The sequence below is a fragment of the Alosa pseudoharengus genome, unplaced genomic scaffold (genome assembly GCF_046254945.1).
Source record: "Alosa pseudoharengus isolate Yale_2024_CS ecotype anadromous, Long Island Sound unplaced genomic scaffold, YU_APseudo_1.1 YU_APseudo_1.1_scf_24, whole genome shotgun sequence".
Taxonomy (NCBI): domain Eukaryota; kingdom Metazoa; phylum Chordata; class Actinopteri; order Clupeiformes; family Clupeidae; genus Alosa; species Alosa pseudoharengus.
The window spans coordinates 28,298,566-28,314,038 of record NW_027468689.1 but is presented as its reverse complement, the minus strand read 5'-3'; the positions used below and the strand labels follow the sequence as shown (position 1 = coordinate 28,314,038).

Here is a 15,473-nt window from a genome sequence, read left to right as displayed (position 1 = left end):
GTGTGTGTGCGTGACAGGCAGTGTGTGTGGATGTGTGTGTCTAAGCCTGTGTGTGTGTGTGTGCGTGTGAAGGTGTGCGTGCACCTGTGTGCGTGACAGCGTGTGTGTGTGTGTGTGTGTGTGTGTGTGATAAAATCATCTCTAAAAAGTAATAAAAGTTGGTAAATTAAAGATTTAAGTTATGGTTATGGTTATGGTATTTTGCAGACGCCTTTGTCCAAAGCGACACACACATACATAAACAACATAATATTTAAAATTTAACAGGAAACAGATTAGAATGTTGGTCAAACAATAATAAGGAGAATAACAATACTAAACAACAATGACAATTCAATCAATAGCCTAATAAAATAAGTAATGAAAATGAGGGAAAAAGCGAAAATAAACAATAATGTCCATTCAATCAATAATATATAAAAAAGACAATGACATGGTAAGACTATATTAAGGATTATATTAAGTGATACAAAAAATTACAGAACATTGGAGAACAGCATTCTATGACTAAATGAACACCAGCTGAAGAAGGCAAAGTGTGTGTGTGTGTGTGGGGGGGGGGGGGGTCGGCTGCTGCTGGACGATACACTTAGACACTGCTGCTGGCCCTGGGTCCGCTGCTGATACAGCGCCATTGCTGCTGGGTCCTAGGTGCGCTGCTGTCACTGCTGATGCTGCTGGGCCCTGGGTCAGCTACTGTTGGACGATACACTGCCGATGCTGCTGGGCCCTGGGTCGGCTGCTGTCAGACGATACACCGCCACTGCTGAACCGGCCGCTGCTGTCAGACGATACACCGCCACTGCTGCTGGGCTGTGGGTCCACTGCTGCTGGACGATACGTTGCCGATGCTGCTGGGTTCTGGGTCGACCCTGCTGAGCCCGTCTGCAGTGCCTGGTCAAGGTGCCACCACAGTCCTCTCTGTCTCCCTCTGTGTTCTGACGGACCTGTACAAATAATTAAATGTCACCATTTATGTACAGTCCTTAGAGCGGGTAACTGAATATGACCACAGCGTTGTGCTAAAACATTTGACCTACCATTGGGAGAGTACCCTTTGATTTAGCTCACATAGTTGTATCGGCGCCCGACCCATCAGCCTGCGCACATCCCGCTCTGGGGTTGCCTCCTTTCAGTGCCACTGTGTCCCTTGCCTCCATGCACACCCTGTCCACCCTCTTGATCTTCTACAGGGTACCCCCAGAATTGTCAGACCTAAATTTAAGACTTTTTAAGACCTTTTTAATACCACTTCAGATGAAATTTAATACCTACATCGCACCCATTTGGATAGAATAAATAATATTAAAGGTAAGATTAAACCTCAAATAATTACTATTTACAAGTGTTTGAACATGCCAACATGAACATGACAGCAGTGCAGTGGCAACGCAAAGCTTTGTCGCGGTAGTAACATGACGTAATGTTTACACGGAATAGAACCTAGTTGATTTCAGGGATTAAAAAAAAAATCAGTGAAAAAAAAAATCGTTTGACTGAACTTTTTTCAGGCCATAAGTCATACGTTGTTCATATCTACCTATAGAGATAGCACCCCTTTTGCGGTCACGACCTATTGTTTTTTAATGTACAAAAAGATGCAAACAGCAAAGTAAAGCACCAAATAAACACCACAACGAGGCTACAGGGTACTAAGTTACTATGTAATTAATGCCACCTACAGGTGAATGCATAGAACATAACAATCCTATGGTTTGTGTACCCTGTAGCCTCGTTTTAGCCACCAATGGCCGCCATGTGAATAAGGCGAATTGAGAGTGTTCTTGATTGAGATTGAGTTTTCCTGTTGAACAAAACAATATTTCAATACCATCCCTGACCATTGCTGATAAGCCATTGCTGTTCTTTTCTACTGCAGCAATATTGTAGCAAGGCTTTAACTTATTTAATTACTTCAGGCCAAAAGTGTTTAAAGGGGAGATTTTTTTCTTGTTACTATGCAATTCAACACTAAGTAAAATCTATAAAATCAAGTTTGCAAGACTCATCAAAGTAATGAATCAGAACAGTCTAGATATTGTTCATATTTCCATTTGTTGCCTCATCTGCATTTAATGAAAACATGGTAATTTTGAGTTTTACAGACAACTCAAGTTTTCCAATGAGCAGCAATACTGTGTGCGCTCATGCAGGAGGTCTGCGCATCTGATGACGACAATCGTGTTGCGCTATGAAAGAACATGTGTAGCCTATTTTCTGAGCGCAAACACGGTCAGCCATAGATAAACGTAGCCTATCTCTGTCGTGGTGGCTAGTTGCACCAGGTAGGGAAGATGTCCTGAAGTGCAAGAACGTTAACCTTATGGCGGTCTTCTGATTGTTGGCTTGCTAAAACATTTTCCTATTGCATCCATGAACAATTTTCTTGCAGCAAACCGCGCAAAAGCAAACCCCTGGCACTTTATTTTTTTACACCATGGCTTGTTAGTTCCAACAGCCGCCCATCTCCATTTATTTTTTAACTTTTGACCTGTGCCTTACTTTATTGTTGTTTATGTAAAGCACGTTGATGTTTATGTAAAGCACATTGAATGACCTCTGTGTATGAAATGTGCTATATAAATAAACTTGACTTTAGCAACGCATCCATGACAGCTAGTGGCCTTGCCAAATAGACGCACACAAATCATGACGCTAATATGCGAGGTTCTGGTAGGCCTACTGGTTATGGTTTTGTGCTATACATTAATAATAGCAAAAGTTGACTATTTTAATTGCATGGTTATTTTTTGTCAACATACGCTCACAACCTAGTGTCGTTAAAATGAGGCCTAAGCTAAATAGGCTACAAGGCTGTCTGTGCGTCACAAACACGACTGACCCCCTTACTCAACAGTTCGCGATATTTTTATTTTATGTTAACATGCTCAGTCAAAACCTTCCGTCGCAAATTGTGAAAACAGACAGGATAGGCATAGGCTACGGTTTATATTGCGTCGCTTTACACATACTGTTAGTTCCATTGATCAAAAACTGTAACAATAATAGTAGGCTACATCGGGTGGCAGCAGGCTATCTGTTCAAGTCATAGGTGACACCCAAAATGAATGACCTCCCCTGACAAGAGTTCGCGATAGTAAGAAATTGTCTAGGCTACATTGATGCACGGAAAGAACACAGCCTCCAAATTAGCACATAGAGCTCACAATATCATATCCAAAAAAGTTAAACGGATTGGGCAACCTCATCAGCTGTCTCGATGGTGTCCATAGGATGGTGTCACTATAATCCAACTTTGACCGTCCTCCAGACGTGTTCTTTTTTTTTTAAGCAACCGCCCCAGGCCAATGAGACAAGCGTGTAGCTACAACATAAACAAAGCAAAACTCATGGCTGACGTATCTTCTTGAGCGGTCTCTGAGACACAGAAAGTTCTCAAGAACACTATTAGGTCTTTAAATATTTACCAGCACACACATTCATTCATCGGAGCTAATATTTGTAGTTGCCTTAAAAAAAGGAAAAGAAAAGGTGATAGACCCCCCTCCTATTTTTTTCTCTCACCGGATCAAATATGACATTTCTAAAATCAAATTGACGGAAATCCATCGTACGACGGAGAACTTTAATCCTTGTCTGATTTACACTACGTGAGGATATTAGACTAAATCTACTGATCATTTGAAAAATTAAGACCTCCGTGAAAAAATTCCAGACTTTGAGGTGAAATTCAATACTTTTTAAGGCCTTCATTTAGGAAAATGAAATTTAATACTTTTTAATACTTTTAAAACTCCGCGGGTACCCTGTTCTAGGTAGTGGTCCCCTTCTGGCGGTACTCAAGGGCCAGTTCTGCTGCAGCGGAGAGCCACAGGGTCAGTTGGGAGGACGAGGGCTCAAACCTACAGGGGGACACAGATGCAACTTTCTACGATGAAAAGACAAACAATTTAAATCACACCATACAGAATCCATTTTGAAGACACACAGATCCCTGGAGTTGTAATAATAGCCTATCACTATTAGTTTGATAGTGGTGTACTCATTAACACACATTTACATATCTAAAGCATACTTAGACTTCGAATTTCGATTTCACAATGTAGTAAAAACATCTAGAGGGTCTAAACATGCTAGCCAGATTATCTGATGAGGGCTTAAATACATTTACAGAGACTCCCAGCCCTCGTAAAAGTAGTAAACAAAAATAATCCATTCATCACTGTTTTTAGCATGGAATTCCCGGTTGACATGTTTACACTTCAAAAGCATATTTACACCTCAAATTCCAACTCCAAACTGTTGTAACACCATCTCTATGGTCTTAAGAAGTGAGCTAGGGTGTCTGATCACGTTTTTAAAGTATTTCCAGTGATCGTCAGGTCTTTACAGTGGCGATTGGTAGCTCATTCATTTTCAATGCATTTAGCTGCTAGCATGCTAATCGTGGTTGATATTCTAACGCATCTAAAGCATATTTGCACTTTACATTTCGAGTCCACACAGTAGCAGTACATTCTCCAAGGTCTCAACATGTAAAACCAATAGTCTGATCGCATTTTAAACGCATTTTTCAGAGAGATTGAACCTAGCTACTTGAATGTAAACAAGCGGTGCTAGCCTAGCCAATTGGTGGCAGAGAATTACTGTCAGTACGGCGCTAACAAGATATCACGTAAAATCATGAATATCAGACAAAGTATCCAAAAATATACCGAGTTTCATTCATTGGATAGCACGTAATTAGACCAAACTTACCTGAGAGTAAAAAGTCAGTCTGATATCTGTCAGCTGTAACGCCAACCACAACAAATGATTCAAAGATGGCTGCCAATATTTTTAAAAAGCAGCTCAACAGCGCAACAGCGCCAACATGCGTAGTGGACAAAAGCATATTGCATCCGTAGTGTTAAGAACTACCATAGAGAATGAATGGGAAAAGTTAAGAAAGTTAAGCTTAAAGGCCGTGTTGCAGGGTTCATTTTCCAACAAATTTGCACAATTTGCTTGTTGATAATAAACAATTAAACTGTTATCCATTGTATTTGATGTTGTTGGGTATCACAAAACGGAATATAATACGAAAAAGCAGCTACTATTTCACAGCGTTTGAAGTGATTCTCCTTTCCCCCACAATGCATTGCATTACGTCACCTTGGGGAGGCTACAGAGAGAGGGAGTTAAGTATGGCGAGCCAAACAAATCAAAAGCCTGGCCAACACAGACACCACCCATTCAGTTGCACTTCGCGCTATTGAGTCCAGCTGCGCTAACCTAAGACCATCGCGCGCTGTCCAATGTTACAACTGCGCTATCGAGTTGGCCGACACCACCTATTCAATCTGCGCTAACATAACCAGAGACCATCGCGCGCTGTCCAACAACTGCGCTATCGAGTTGGCCAACACAGACACCGCCTAGTCAAGTTGAGCTAACCAGAGACCATCGCGCGCTGTCCAACAACTGCGCTATCGAGTTGGCCAACACAGACACCGCCTAGTCAAGTTGCGCTATAACCATCTCGCGCTGCCTAAAATATCAATAACAGGATTGCAATGTTTTCAATGTGTGTAGAAAGTCACATGCTACAAAGTACATTCCCATCAAACTGATCACGACTCAGATATATATTTATTTAAACATGGGATTACTGGGAGATTACTGAAACGATAGGCTACGCTATTATTATCAATGAAAACAACTCATAATGAAGTGGGGCAATTCACAGCTTTTAATCTATAGCCCTGTTGTAGGATGTAGCAAAAGTGGGATATAGTGCGACTGCTTCCCCAAAACAAATGTGGATTTAATCGTTTGATATGTGGATAACTTTCAGCAGACTAAACAAATAAGGTAAGATTTTGTTATCACAAAGCTAGCTGGTTCGTTATGGCGAAGCATATTACAGCCAACGTTGGCTACTTGCAGCAGTGAAGCTGATCTCGATAACATCGTTTGTTCGTATCGTAAACGTTTCTTCAGCAGGACTTTTTATTATGCATTCATTTTCATTGGCAAAAGCTAGCCTAATATGCATGAGAAAGAATTTGAGGGAGCTGCAGCTGTTAGCATCAGCACGGTCATAGTACAGTAACACAGCAGGGCACACTAGCCCAGTGATGAAGGATCGTGTAAAATCCCCATCCCCATAAAGTTTCCAACCAAGCTTGCGCTGATGCATGATCACTGATCAAATTACTATTTTCTGACACAACCATTCCAGGTCCTATCTGTCTGAATCTCATTTTTAGCTCTTTAGCCTAGCATCTTAATGTTGTATTCTCAGCACGGTGACAATGATGTTCGTTTATGAGTTCAATAAGCCTGGTTATTTATTGCAGGACTTTATGTCACGTTTTAAATTGTATTATGATCACTCGCATTATGGGGTTACTGTGAAGGTAATGCTGTGGTTAACTTACTTAACAAGCCCACCATGAGTTAGACTGGAGATAAGTTAGAAAACTTTCAAACTTTTTTTAAGCTGTCGCGACCCCCAGCTACTTCACTAGGTAATTCGCTCATTAGCTCAGACCAGTGAAGAACTAGGCAGCCTAGCTAGCTAGGCTACTACAGAAAACTCAACTAGCCTACTTGGGGAGAAAACTCAAACAACGTTAAACTAGCTGTGTTACAGTTTCTCGTCGCAAAATAAAAATTTCACTGGAGCTCCAAGCGGTTTTGTACACGCAGCCTCAAAAACGGTTTACAGCTCTTCAAGTCACTGCAAGGCCATTTTTTTGTATATCGATCATTTAAATAGGCCTAGTTCTACACTTATGGGGTACGTACGATTGTGTTTTCTAAAGAATCTCCCGTCTTGAGTCTAGGCGTTGCTTGGCAACCACTCTGATAGAGGAAATATTTCTTGGTGAAACAATGAATGATTATCTATGAATAAACCATTCAATTTGTCGTTATTGTAACTTTATTTTTATGACATTTTGCTATATGTTTATAGTAACCGTTTTAGAAAAGATTTTGTAATCTTTTTTTATTCATTAATTTCAAACGTTCCAATATGGATAGCGCCGCGCCGCCCAGTTGGATCTCTCGCTATGTTCAAACATTCCAATGTGGATAGCGCAGCGCCGCCCAAACGTTCCAATGTGGATAGCGCTGCGCCGCACAGTTGGATCTCTCGCTATGGTCAAACGTTCCAATATGGATAGCGCCGCGCCACCCAGTTGGATCTCTTGCTATGTTCAGCTGGATGGGTGGTGTCCTGTTTTGCATAAACTTAGTTCGAACGGATAGCGCCGCGCTGCCCAATTGGGTCGCTAGCTCCGTCCAGCTGGATGGGTGGTGTCCTTTTTTGCTTAAGCTTTTGAATTGTTTGGCCTCCCATAGTTAAGTCATTAGGGGAGTTCGACTCATAGACAGTAAAAGAAATGGACGAACAGACTCCGTCGTTTTCAATGGGAGGGCACTGAGTCAAATAGAACGATTTTTCAGTTGGTCCCCCCAGTACTGCGCAGACTCACACTTAACTTCGTGACGTTAGCCATCGAACTGAATCTTGTAACTCATATGATAGATACACAGAAATTATTCTTACACTTCCTTCGCCTTCAAAGTCATCAAAGTTAAACATTTATTTATGTATTATTATTAATATCATCCTCACCAAGTCGAGTTAATGTTGAAGCTACCATAGCCTACATGATCATCTTCAAAAACAGTCATGCTAAAACAAAACAAAGTTTTAGCCTTGAAGCTAATCTTTTTTCCACTTTTCCGACCTACGGTCAATCCATCGAAAACCTCTGAAATGATTAGTGCCCTTTTTTTAAAAATTAGGTTTACTTTTTTATTATTATTAGGTTCCCTCTGTGTAATGCTTTACCTTAACATACGGTCGTGTATGCTAGGTTTTGCTTATGAGTTACCGTCATAGGCAAGGTGGACTGAGCTTCTTATCCAAACAATACGGTTATCTCCCTACGGCGCGAAAGAGAGATTACGTCAAAGCTAGCTTCCCTCCAACCGAACAAGCTAACCGTTCTTCTTACGGGTAACCAACGTTACGGACGAGCTAGTGGAGTCTGTTTAGCCTTTGTAGTGTTTATGTGGATTACACAGAAGCTACAATATCGGCACATGATATATGTTATATGAAGTTATGGTATTTCAAAAAAATCTTACAATGAATGGACTTCTATGGGAGTTAGCAGAGAGGTGGTCCCTCCAGCCTACGTCGATTCTTCTACTTCCGGGAATTCGCCTGCCCCCTTGGTTCGACTTGGGCAGATCTGTGCAGATCTGACTTGATGTGATGCATGCTGGGTTGAACACAATGCATACTGGGATGGACGCAATGCATACTGGTTAGAAATTCTGTCCGACTTCTGTCAGCCGGGGAGGGACTTACCACCGTGACACCATGTCACATGGCCTTAAAATATCGCGGGAGTCTTACGGTCGTATGGTACGCAAGTAGGCTAAGCTAGTCTCTCAGCTATACCAACAGGTGTGTTCTGGTGGATGATAAATGGAGCGATGCGATGGGCCAGCTTATCAAACTTCCCAGCAGACAGGCGAACGTACTCGTGGTGCTTTTTCCTTCATCAGCTCTTCCTTCGTTGAGTGCTCGCACATCCCACATTATTCTTTTCTTCATGCGTTTCAGGCTTCTTTGGTGGTTGTGTCCTACTTTCAGGCTCGACGTACCGCCCCCAGTTGGTGGGGCAGAGTATCACAGTTAAGCCGTAGTGCGCAGGCGCTAACCTTAACGATTTAAAGTGCATTCAGGACAGCAGAATTTGGAGTATGCTTCACGTCCACGGCAAAAATGACGCACGTCTTGGACACGCGCAAATGTGACGCACGACCATGCCAGAGCCTTAACAGTACACATGTAATTCTCTTTTTGTCCACAGGTGGTTGTTTTGGCGCTGTTTTGCGTTTGCCATCGAAAACGGAATGAAATAAATGTAGGCCTACCTGCAAACAATGTAAGAGGCCATCAGTGCTCAAAGTATTTTAAAAGTTTATCAATTAATTGTTAATAACTAACTAACTTCTATTCAAGTCATATTTCTGGGACTTTCTGGGATAATTATTTCTATATTTTATTCACTCGTTCAAATGTTCATACAAAGAGTTCACAAAGTTCTCATCAGGTGACTGAAAGTTAGAATGGTGGTCATTTCAGACCACTTCAGCACTTCATAAATTTCTCATAGTTTGAGAACTTTAAATTATTTGTAAGATATTCACAACTTGAGCTGTGTATGCAAAGACACATAATTCAGTTTTTGGCAGAGGAAGCAGTTGAACAGGATGTGTAGTCTTAATAGGGCCAGTTTGTATGCTTAAAGCCTGAGACTGGCAGTTGATCCAGGTGGCCTGAACACCTGCCGTAGGATTCTAATTGCTTAACGGCCGTATCGTGATGTCATAATCATAATGTTAAGTCAATGGGGAAATTTTGATTAGTTTTTAATTAATAGTTTAAAAAGTATAAAAGTTACAAAGTTGAAAAATACAAAGCTCACATGTCCTAAGTAAGACCTACGTAACATAGTTTGAATGAAGTTTCTACGTTAAACGGTTGAAGCTGCATTAGCTGCGTTAGAATAATAACTAGAAAAGCATTTCCTGAAGGAAATACAGTGCATGAAAATGCAAAAATATGATGCGTTCATATGGTTAAATTATTTGCTTGGTAGATAGGGTTTAATATAGTTGGAATGACTGAACAGTTAAATAGGTTGATAATTGAAATGGTTAAATTATTTAGGCAGATAGTTGACGATAACTAACAGTTGGAATGGCTCCAATGTTTGCTAGCAGTTATGTTAACTATGTTAACAAAGATAATAATGCTAACCAAATTACTATGCTAACTAGCAGGCTAACAATGTTAAAATGCTAACTATGCTAACCATGTGACTTAGCTAACCTAGCTAATCATTTTTAGTAGTTATGCTAACAATGCTAACTTACATGCTAACTATGCTAACCATGTTACTTCGCTAACCTAACTAATCATTTTTAGTAGTTATGCTAACTATGTTAATTAGCATGCTAACATGTTAACTATGCTAACCATGTTACTTAGCTAAGTTTTGCTAAAAATGCTAACTAGCATGCTAATGTGTTAGCATGCTAACTATGCTAACCATGTGACTTAGCTAACTTAGCTAATCATTTTTAGCAGTTTTGCTAAAAATGCTAACTAGCATGCTAACATGCTAGCATGCTAACTATGCTAACCATGTGACTTAGCTAACTTAGCTAATCATTTTTAGCAGTTTTGCTAAAAATGCTAACTAACATGCTAACATGCTAGTATGCTAACATGCTAGCATGCTAACCATGCTAACTAGCTACAGTGGGTAGGAGTCATAGTTGATGACAAGTAACAGTTACAATGGCTGAACAGTTAAAAAGTTCAGTAGTTTAAAGGGTTAAATTGTTTAACAGTAAAATATTGTAGTGAGGACTTTTATTTTGAAACAGTTTTTGGCAGAGGAAGCAGTTGAACAGAATGTGTAGTCTTAATAGGGCCAGTTTGTATGCTTAAAGCCTGAGACTGGCAGTTGATGCTGGTGGCCTGGCCACCTGGCCTAGGATTCTAATTGCTTAACGGCAGTCTTAATAGAGCCATATTGTATGCTTAAAGCCTGAGACAGAGTATATAGTTTAAAAGTTAAATGTAGATAGTGTAATGGATGTTGATAGACAGAAAATTGAATGGATGTTGATAGGCAGATTGTTTAATGGATGTTGATGAATAGTTCAATGGGTGGATGAGTGAATGGTTTGAAGAGGATGAATGGATAGAAAGTTGGATGAAATGTGTCTTATATCCTTGTAGAATGTAGAGACACAGAGAGAGTTGGTCTAGTTCAGTAGAAAGCAGTTGATACAGGTGCAATCAGTTGAACTGATTCTTTGATGGGGTCTAGATGAGCAGCTGGAAGATGATACAGGTGCAAATCAAGTTAATTAGTCCATTGTGATGTCATCAGCCCATGTTAAGTCTATGTTGATTAATAGTTTAAAAAGTATAAAAGTTACAAAGATGAAAAATACAAAGCCCACATGTCATAAGTAAGACCTACGTAACATAGTTTGAATTAAGTTTCTACATTAAACGGTTGAAGCTGCATTAACTGCGTTAGAAGAAGAAGAAGAAGAAGAAGAAGAAGAAGAAGAAGCCTAGGAAGAACAGTACAGTGCATTTTCATGCACTGTAACTAGAGAATGTAATTCCAGGGAATTACGAGTGCATGAAACTGAAGCTAGGGCAGATATAGCATAGCTTAATAAAAAGTTGATAGTTTAGACGTAGACAGTTTAAAAGTTGAATGTTGATAGTTTAACAGTTGTTAATAGACAGATAGTTTAATAGACAGATAGTGTAATGAATGTTGAAAGTTTAGAAGTTATATGTAGATAGTTTAAAGGTTGTTGACATACTGATAGTTTAATGCGTGTTGGTAGACAAAAAGTTTAAAGGCTCTGTATAGGTAGATCGTTGACGATAACTGACAGTTGAAATGACTCTAATGTTTGCTAGCAGTTGTGCTAATTATTTTGACTTAGCTCATGTTTTCTAGCACTAACATGCTAACTATGCTAACCATGTGACTTAGCTAACTTAGCTAGTCATTTTTAGCAGTTTTGTTAAAATGCTAACAATGCTAATGATGCTAACTAGCTAGTGAGGACTTTTATTTTGAAAAGGTTAAATTATTTGCTAGATAGATGAGGTTTAATATAGTTGGAATGACTGAACAGTTAAATAGGTGGATGGTTTAAAAGGTTAAATTATTTACTAGGTAGATGAGGTTTAATGTAGTTGGAATGACTGAACTAGGTAGACGAGGTTTAATATAGTTGGAATGACTGAACAGTTAAATAGGTCGATGGTTTAAAAGGTTAAATTATTTGCTATAGATGAGGTTTAATATAGTTGGAATGACTGAACTGTTAAAATAGGTGAATGGTTTAAAAGTTTAAATTATTTGCTAGGTAGATGATGTTTAATATAGTTGGAATGACTGAACTAGGTAGACGAGGTTTAATATAGTTGGAATGACTGAACAGTTAAATAGGTGGATGGTTTAAAAGGTTAAATTATTTGCTAGGTAGATGATGTTTAATATAGTTGGAATGACTGAACTAGGTAGATGAGGTTTAATATAGTTGGAATGACTGAACAGTTAAATAGGTGGATAGTTTAAAAGGTTTAATTATTTGCTAGGTAGATGAGGTTTAATGTAGTTGGAATGACTGAACTAGGTAGATGAGGTTTAATATAGTTGGAATGACTGAACAGTTTCTCAGGCTAATAGCATAGAATGAGACTGTATGCTTAAAGCCTGAGAAACTGACAGTTGATCTAGGTGGCCTGGCCACCTGGCACAATATTCTAATTGCTATGATGTCATAAAGCCTGAGAAACTCAGTTGATCCAGGTGGCCTGGCCAGAGCCATATATGGTGATCCAGGTGGCCTGAACACCTGGCATAGGATTCTAATTGCTCTATTGTGATGTCATAATCTAATGTTAAGTCAATGGGGAAATTTTAGTGGTTTTTAATTAATAGTTTAAAAAGTATAAAAGTTGAAAAATACATAGCTGAAGTGCGCTGTAATAATAAGAAGAAGCCTAGGAAGAACAGTACAGTGCATTTTCATGCACTGTAATTCAGTTGACCGCTTTTTCAGACCAAGAACAAACAACAACTCTTGTGAATCACCGGTGATACCAAAAAAGGTGCTGTTTGCAGTGGCAAGCCAATCTGTGTCTGTGTGTGTGCACCTGTGTCTGTGTGTTTGTCTGCTCCTAACGTAGTCACCTTGTATGCTGCTTGTCCTTGCATTTATCAGTCCCACTTACCAGTCTGATAGCCACCTGCCACAAGATGACCTGGTCCTGGAGGTTACTTTGTGCAGCAGCTCTAACCTTGGTCGCCATGTCGGTGGCATCCCCTGTGGGCGAGATCGTGGACGTGGATCCTGATGACCCTGAGGTCCAGGCTTGTGCCTCATTCGGCCTTGAATCACTCAGTTTCCGTGACCATGCCCACCACTACAGCATCCACAAGGTGGTTTCTGTCACCAAAGAGGTGAGAAGTTCTCTTGACGTCAGGTGTATTTAAGCAGTCTCAATGTCTGTGTTCATGCAGGGGTATTTAGTCTCAATGTCTGTGTTCATGGTCTATTCTGTAGTTCGCCTCTGTCAGATGTGTGTCAGTCTTTCTGCATTTCATTGGTTTAATGTGTTTGTGTTTTTACTTTATCCAGATGATTCATAATTATGTTTCATGTGGTTGTTCATCTCAGCTGTTTCTGTCATGATATTCATGTTCAGGAATGAGTATTATATGTTAATGTGATAATGTTATGTTTTCACATTCCTAAATGGCTGTAATGTCTGTGCTAAAAGTCCCTTGCTGTCAGTGGTCAATGCAAGGGCTTTATTTGTTTATCTTGGATTTATTTCACAATGTATTTGCTTAATAGTGAGCCAAGAGTGAACCAGCCCAAGTTCATATACAAACAGTTCTGTTTTGCTTGTGGGTGTAACACAGATTAATCATTATAGTGTTGCTGTCTGAGAAAAAAATCTCTGCAGTCTCCCTACAAATGTATTTAGATTTAGACATTTATGATATTTTGATAGGGTTTGCTTAAGGGTGTTTCCCCCAAAAATGCAGCTAAGATGTATTGGTGCCTGTAATGTAAGTTATATAAGAACATACAAACATATAAGATCTCTACCCTCCAGGCACACACACACACACATATTTACACAAAAACCTTAATCGCCACACTGTATCCATGTGAAATTTGCAAGGGTAGAAACAGCTTCAGTGCTAGCTTTTTAAAAAATAGAGAAACATCACATAAGTCTAGAAAATAAAAAAGACTTATTTAAAATGCTTTATTCTTTCTCTCACACACACACCACACACCCACATACACGTTGAATCTGACAGAGTAATAATGTTTCACACAGAACATTGGTGCTGGTCAGTATGACATCGATGTGGAGGTGAAGAAGACCCCATGTGGCGCTGAGGGAGTGGACTCCTGCGCCCCTGGCTCAGCAGATGGACAGGTAACCAGTTATACATCTGGCACTGGGGCCTTCACGGCCACCGGTCTGCTGTTGATTTGCCAAAGCAATATCAATTCCTTACACATTGATCAAAACTAAGGCATTTTTGTTCTTCAAATATTTTTTTTTTATCAAACAATGTCAGTCATTTATCCTTGAACAATAGACATACATAGTGAACATTACATACATAGTGAACTCTCACTCTCTTTCTCTCATATTCTCTGTCATTTTTGTAGATTCTATACTGTAAGTTTGTGGTTATAACTGCTCCATGGAAGAGGCAACGTATTCTTATCAGGAGCTCATGCAGCGAGTCTCAGTTTTAAACTGCAGAGCTTCTCCAGAGACCCCATGACTACGTCCCTTTACATGACATGTGTTAATGTGTTATAAATGACAATAAAGAATAAAAAAGCAGTATTCCTTGTGATTAATGATTTAGCATGGGGAGAACATAATGAGAATCAAATACATTTTGTTGTCAGTGAAGTATCTCCTCAGTTCTCAAAGAAAGACCTTACACGAATAGTCCAATGATATTATATCATTTGGAATGAGCTTTTTGTCATTCAGAACATGCAGCTCACTTTCACTCCTATCCACCCTCCCTGTTGGCCATACCAATATACAGTACACATATCACTCATTACTGTGACAGAACTTCACCATACCACAGATCATTGAAACATACATCCTGTATGCAGTCACAAAGAAAGAACACTAGATGGCAGTACGGTGTTACAGAAGTGTTTGGCTTGACGTCAGCCTACTTAGACTATCCACGGCCAAGTAAGACAACATTTAGAGATGAATTTAACATTAGCACACCCCATGTTTCCTTGCTGTTGTGAGACCTTTCTGTTTGGGGATCCCACAAGCAAATCGGGTATCAACCTTTTGTTTGCGAGGAGAGAGGCTTCCCTCATCTCCGCTGGGGAACGACTGTGAGTGGACACTGAACAGTTGTGCTCATCTCTCCTGGTCAGTTCCGATGTTAGTCAGCCCGGTGCTTACTCTCACGCAACATTCTCCAGACGCCTGGTTGGGCAAAGAGCCAGAGCAGGTGAAGCCAGGACCTGTCCCAGGCAGGCAGGAGCACACATGCGTAGAAGTACTGGGCTCAAGGTTCAACTCCCACTGACTGAGGGCCCATTGTTTAACACTCTGCTGAGGACGAGATAATGTATTGCTCTTCCTGTAAACCCATAAAGGTGTCATATGAGACACAGCGGCGCCTTATCCCATACCGTCGCCACAGCTTCCCCTTAGCACCCTCTCCCACCCCTATATCTTACACACATATGCTCATTTATTACGTCAGATAAAATGTTATCATATAATAGTAAAAGGACACTGAGACATCACACTCTGCTGCTGTTTATTGGTGTGAAAATGAGCCCATTTTACAGCTTCAGTGTTGGGGGAGGAGGTG

The 15,473-nt window shown here is 40.1% G+C and overlaps 1 protein-coding gene across 1 annotated transcript; it reads left to right on the top strand.

Annotated features, from left to right (window-relative positions):
* Nucleotides 1–12,839: 12,839 nt before the first annotated feature.
* Nucleotides 12,840–14,448, top strand: LOC143141834 (cystatin-like). Its single transcript, XM_076302539.1, has 3 exons — nucleotides 12,840–13,043; nucleotides 13,937–14,038; nucleotides 14,278–14,448. The coding sequence occupies exons 1-3, from the start codon at nucleotides 12,840–12,842 to the stop codon at nucleotides 14,365–14,367; spliced, it is 396 nt and encodes a 131-aa protein (XP_076158654.1). The 3' UTR covers nucleotides 14,368–14,448.
* The last annotated feature ends 1,025 nt before the right edge of the window (nucleotides 14,449–15,473 follow it).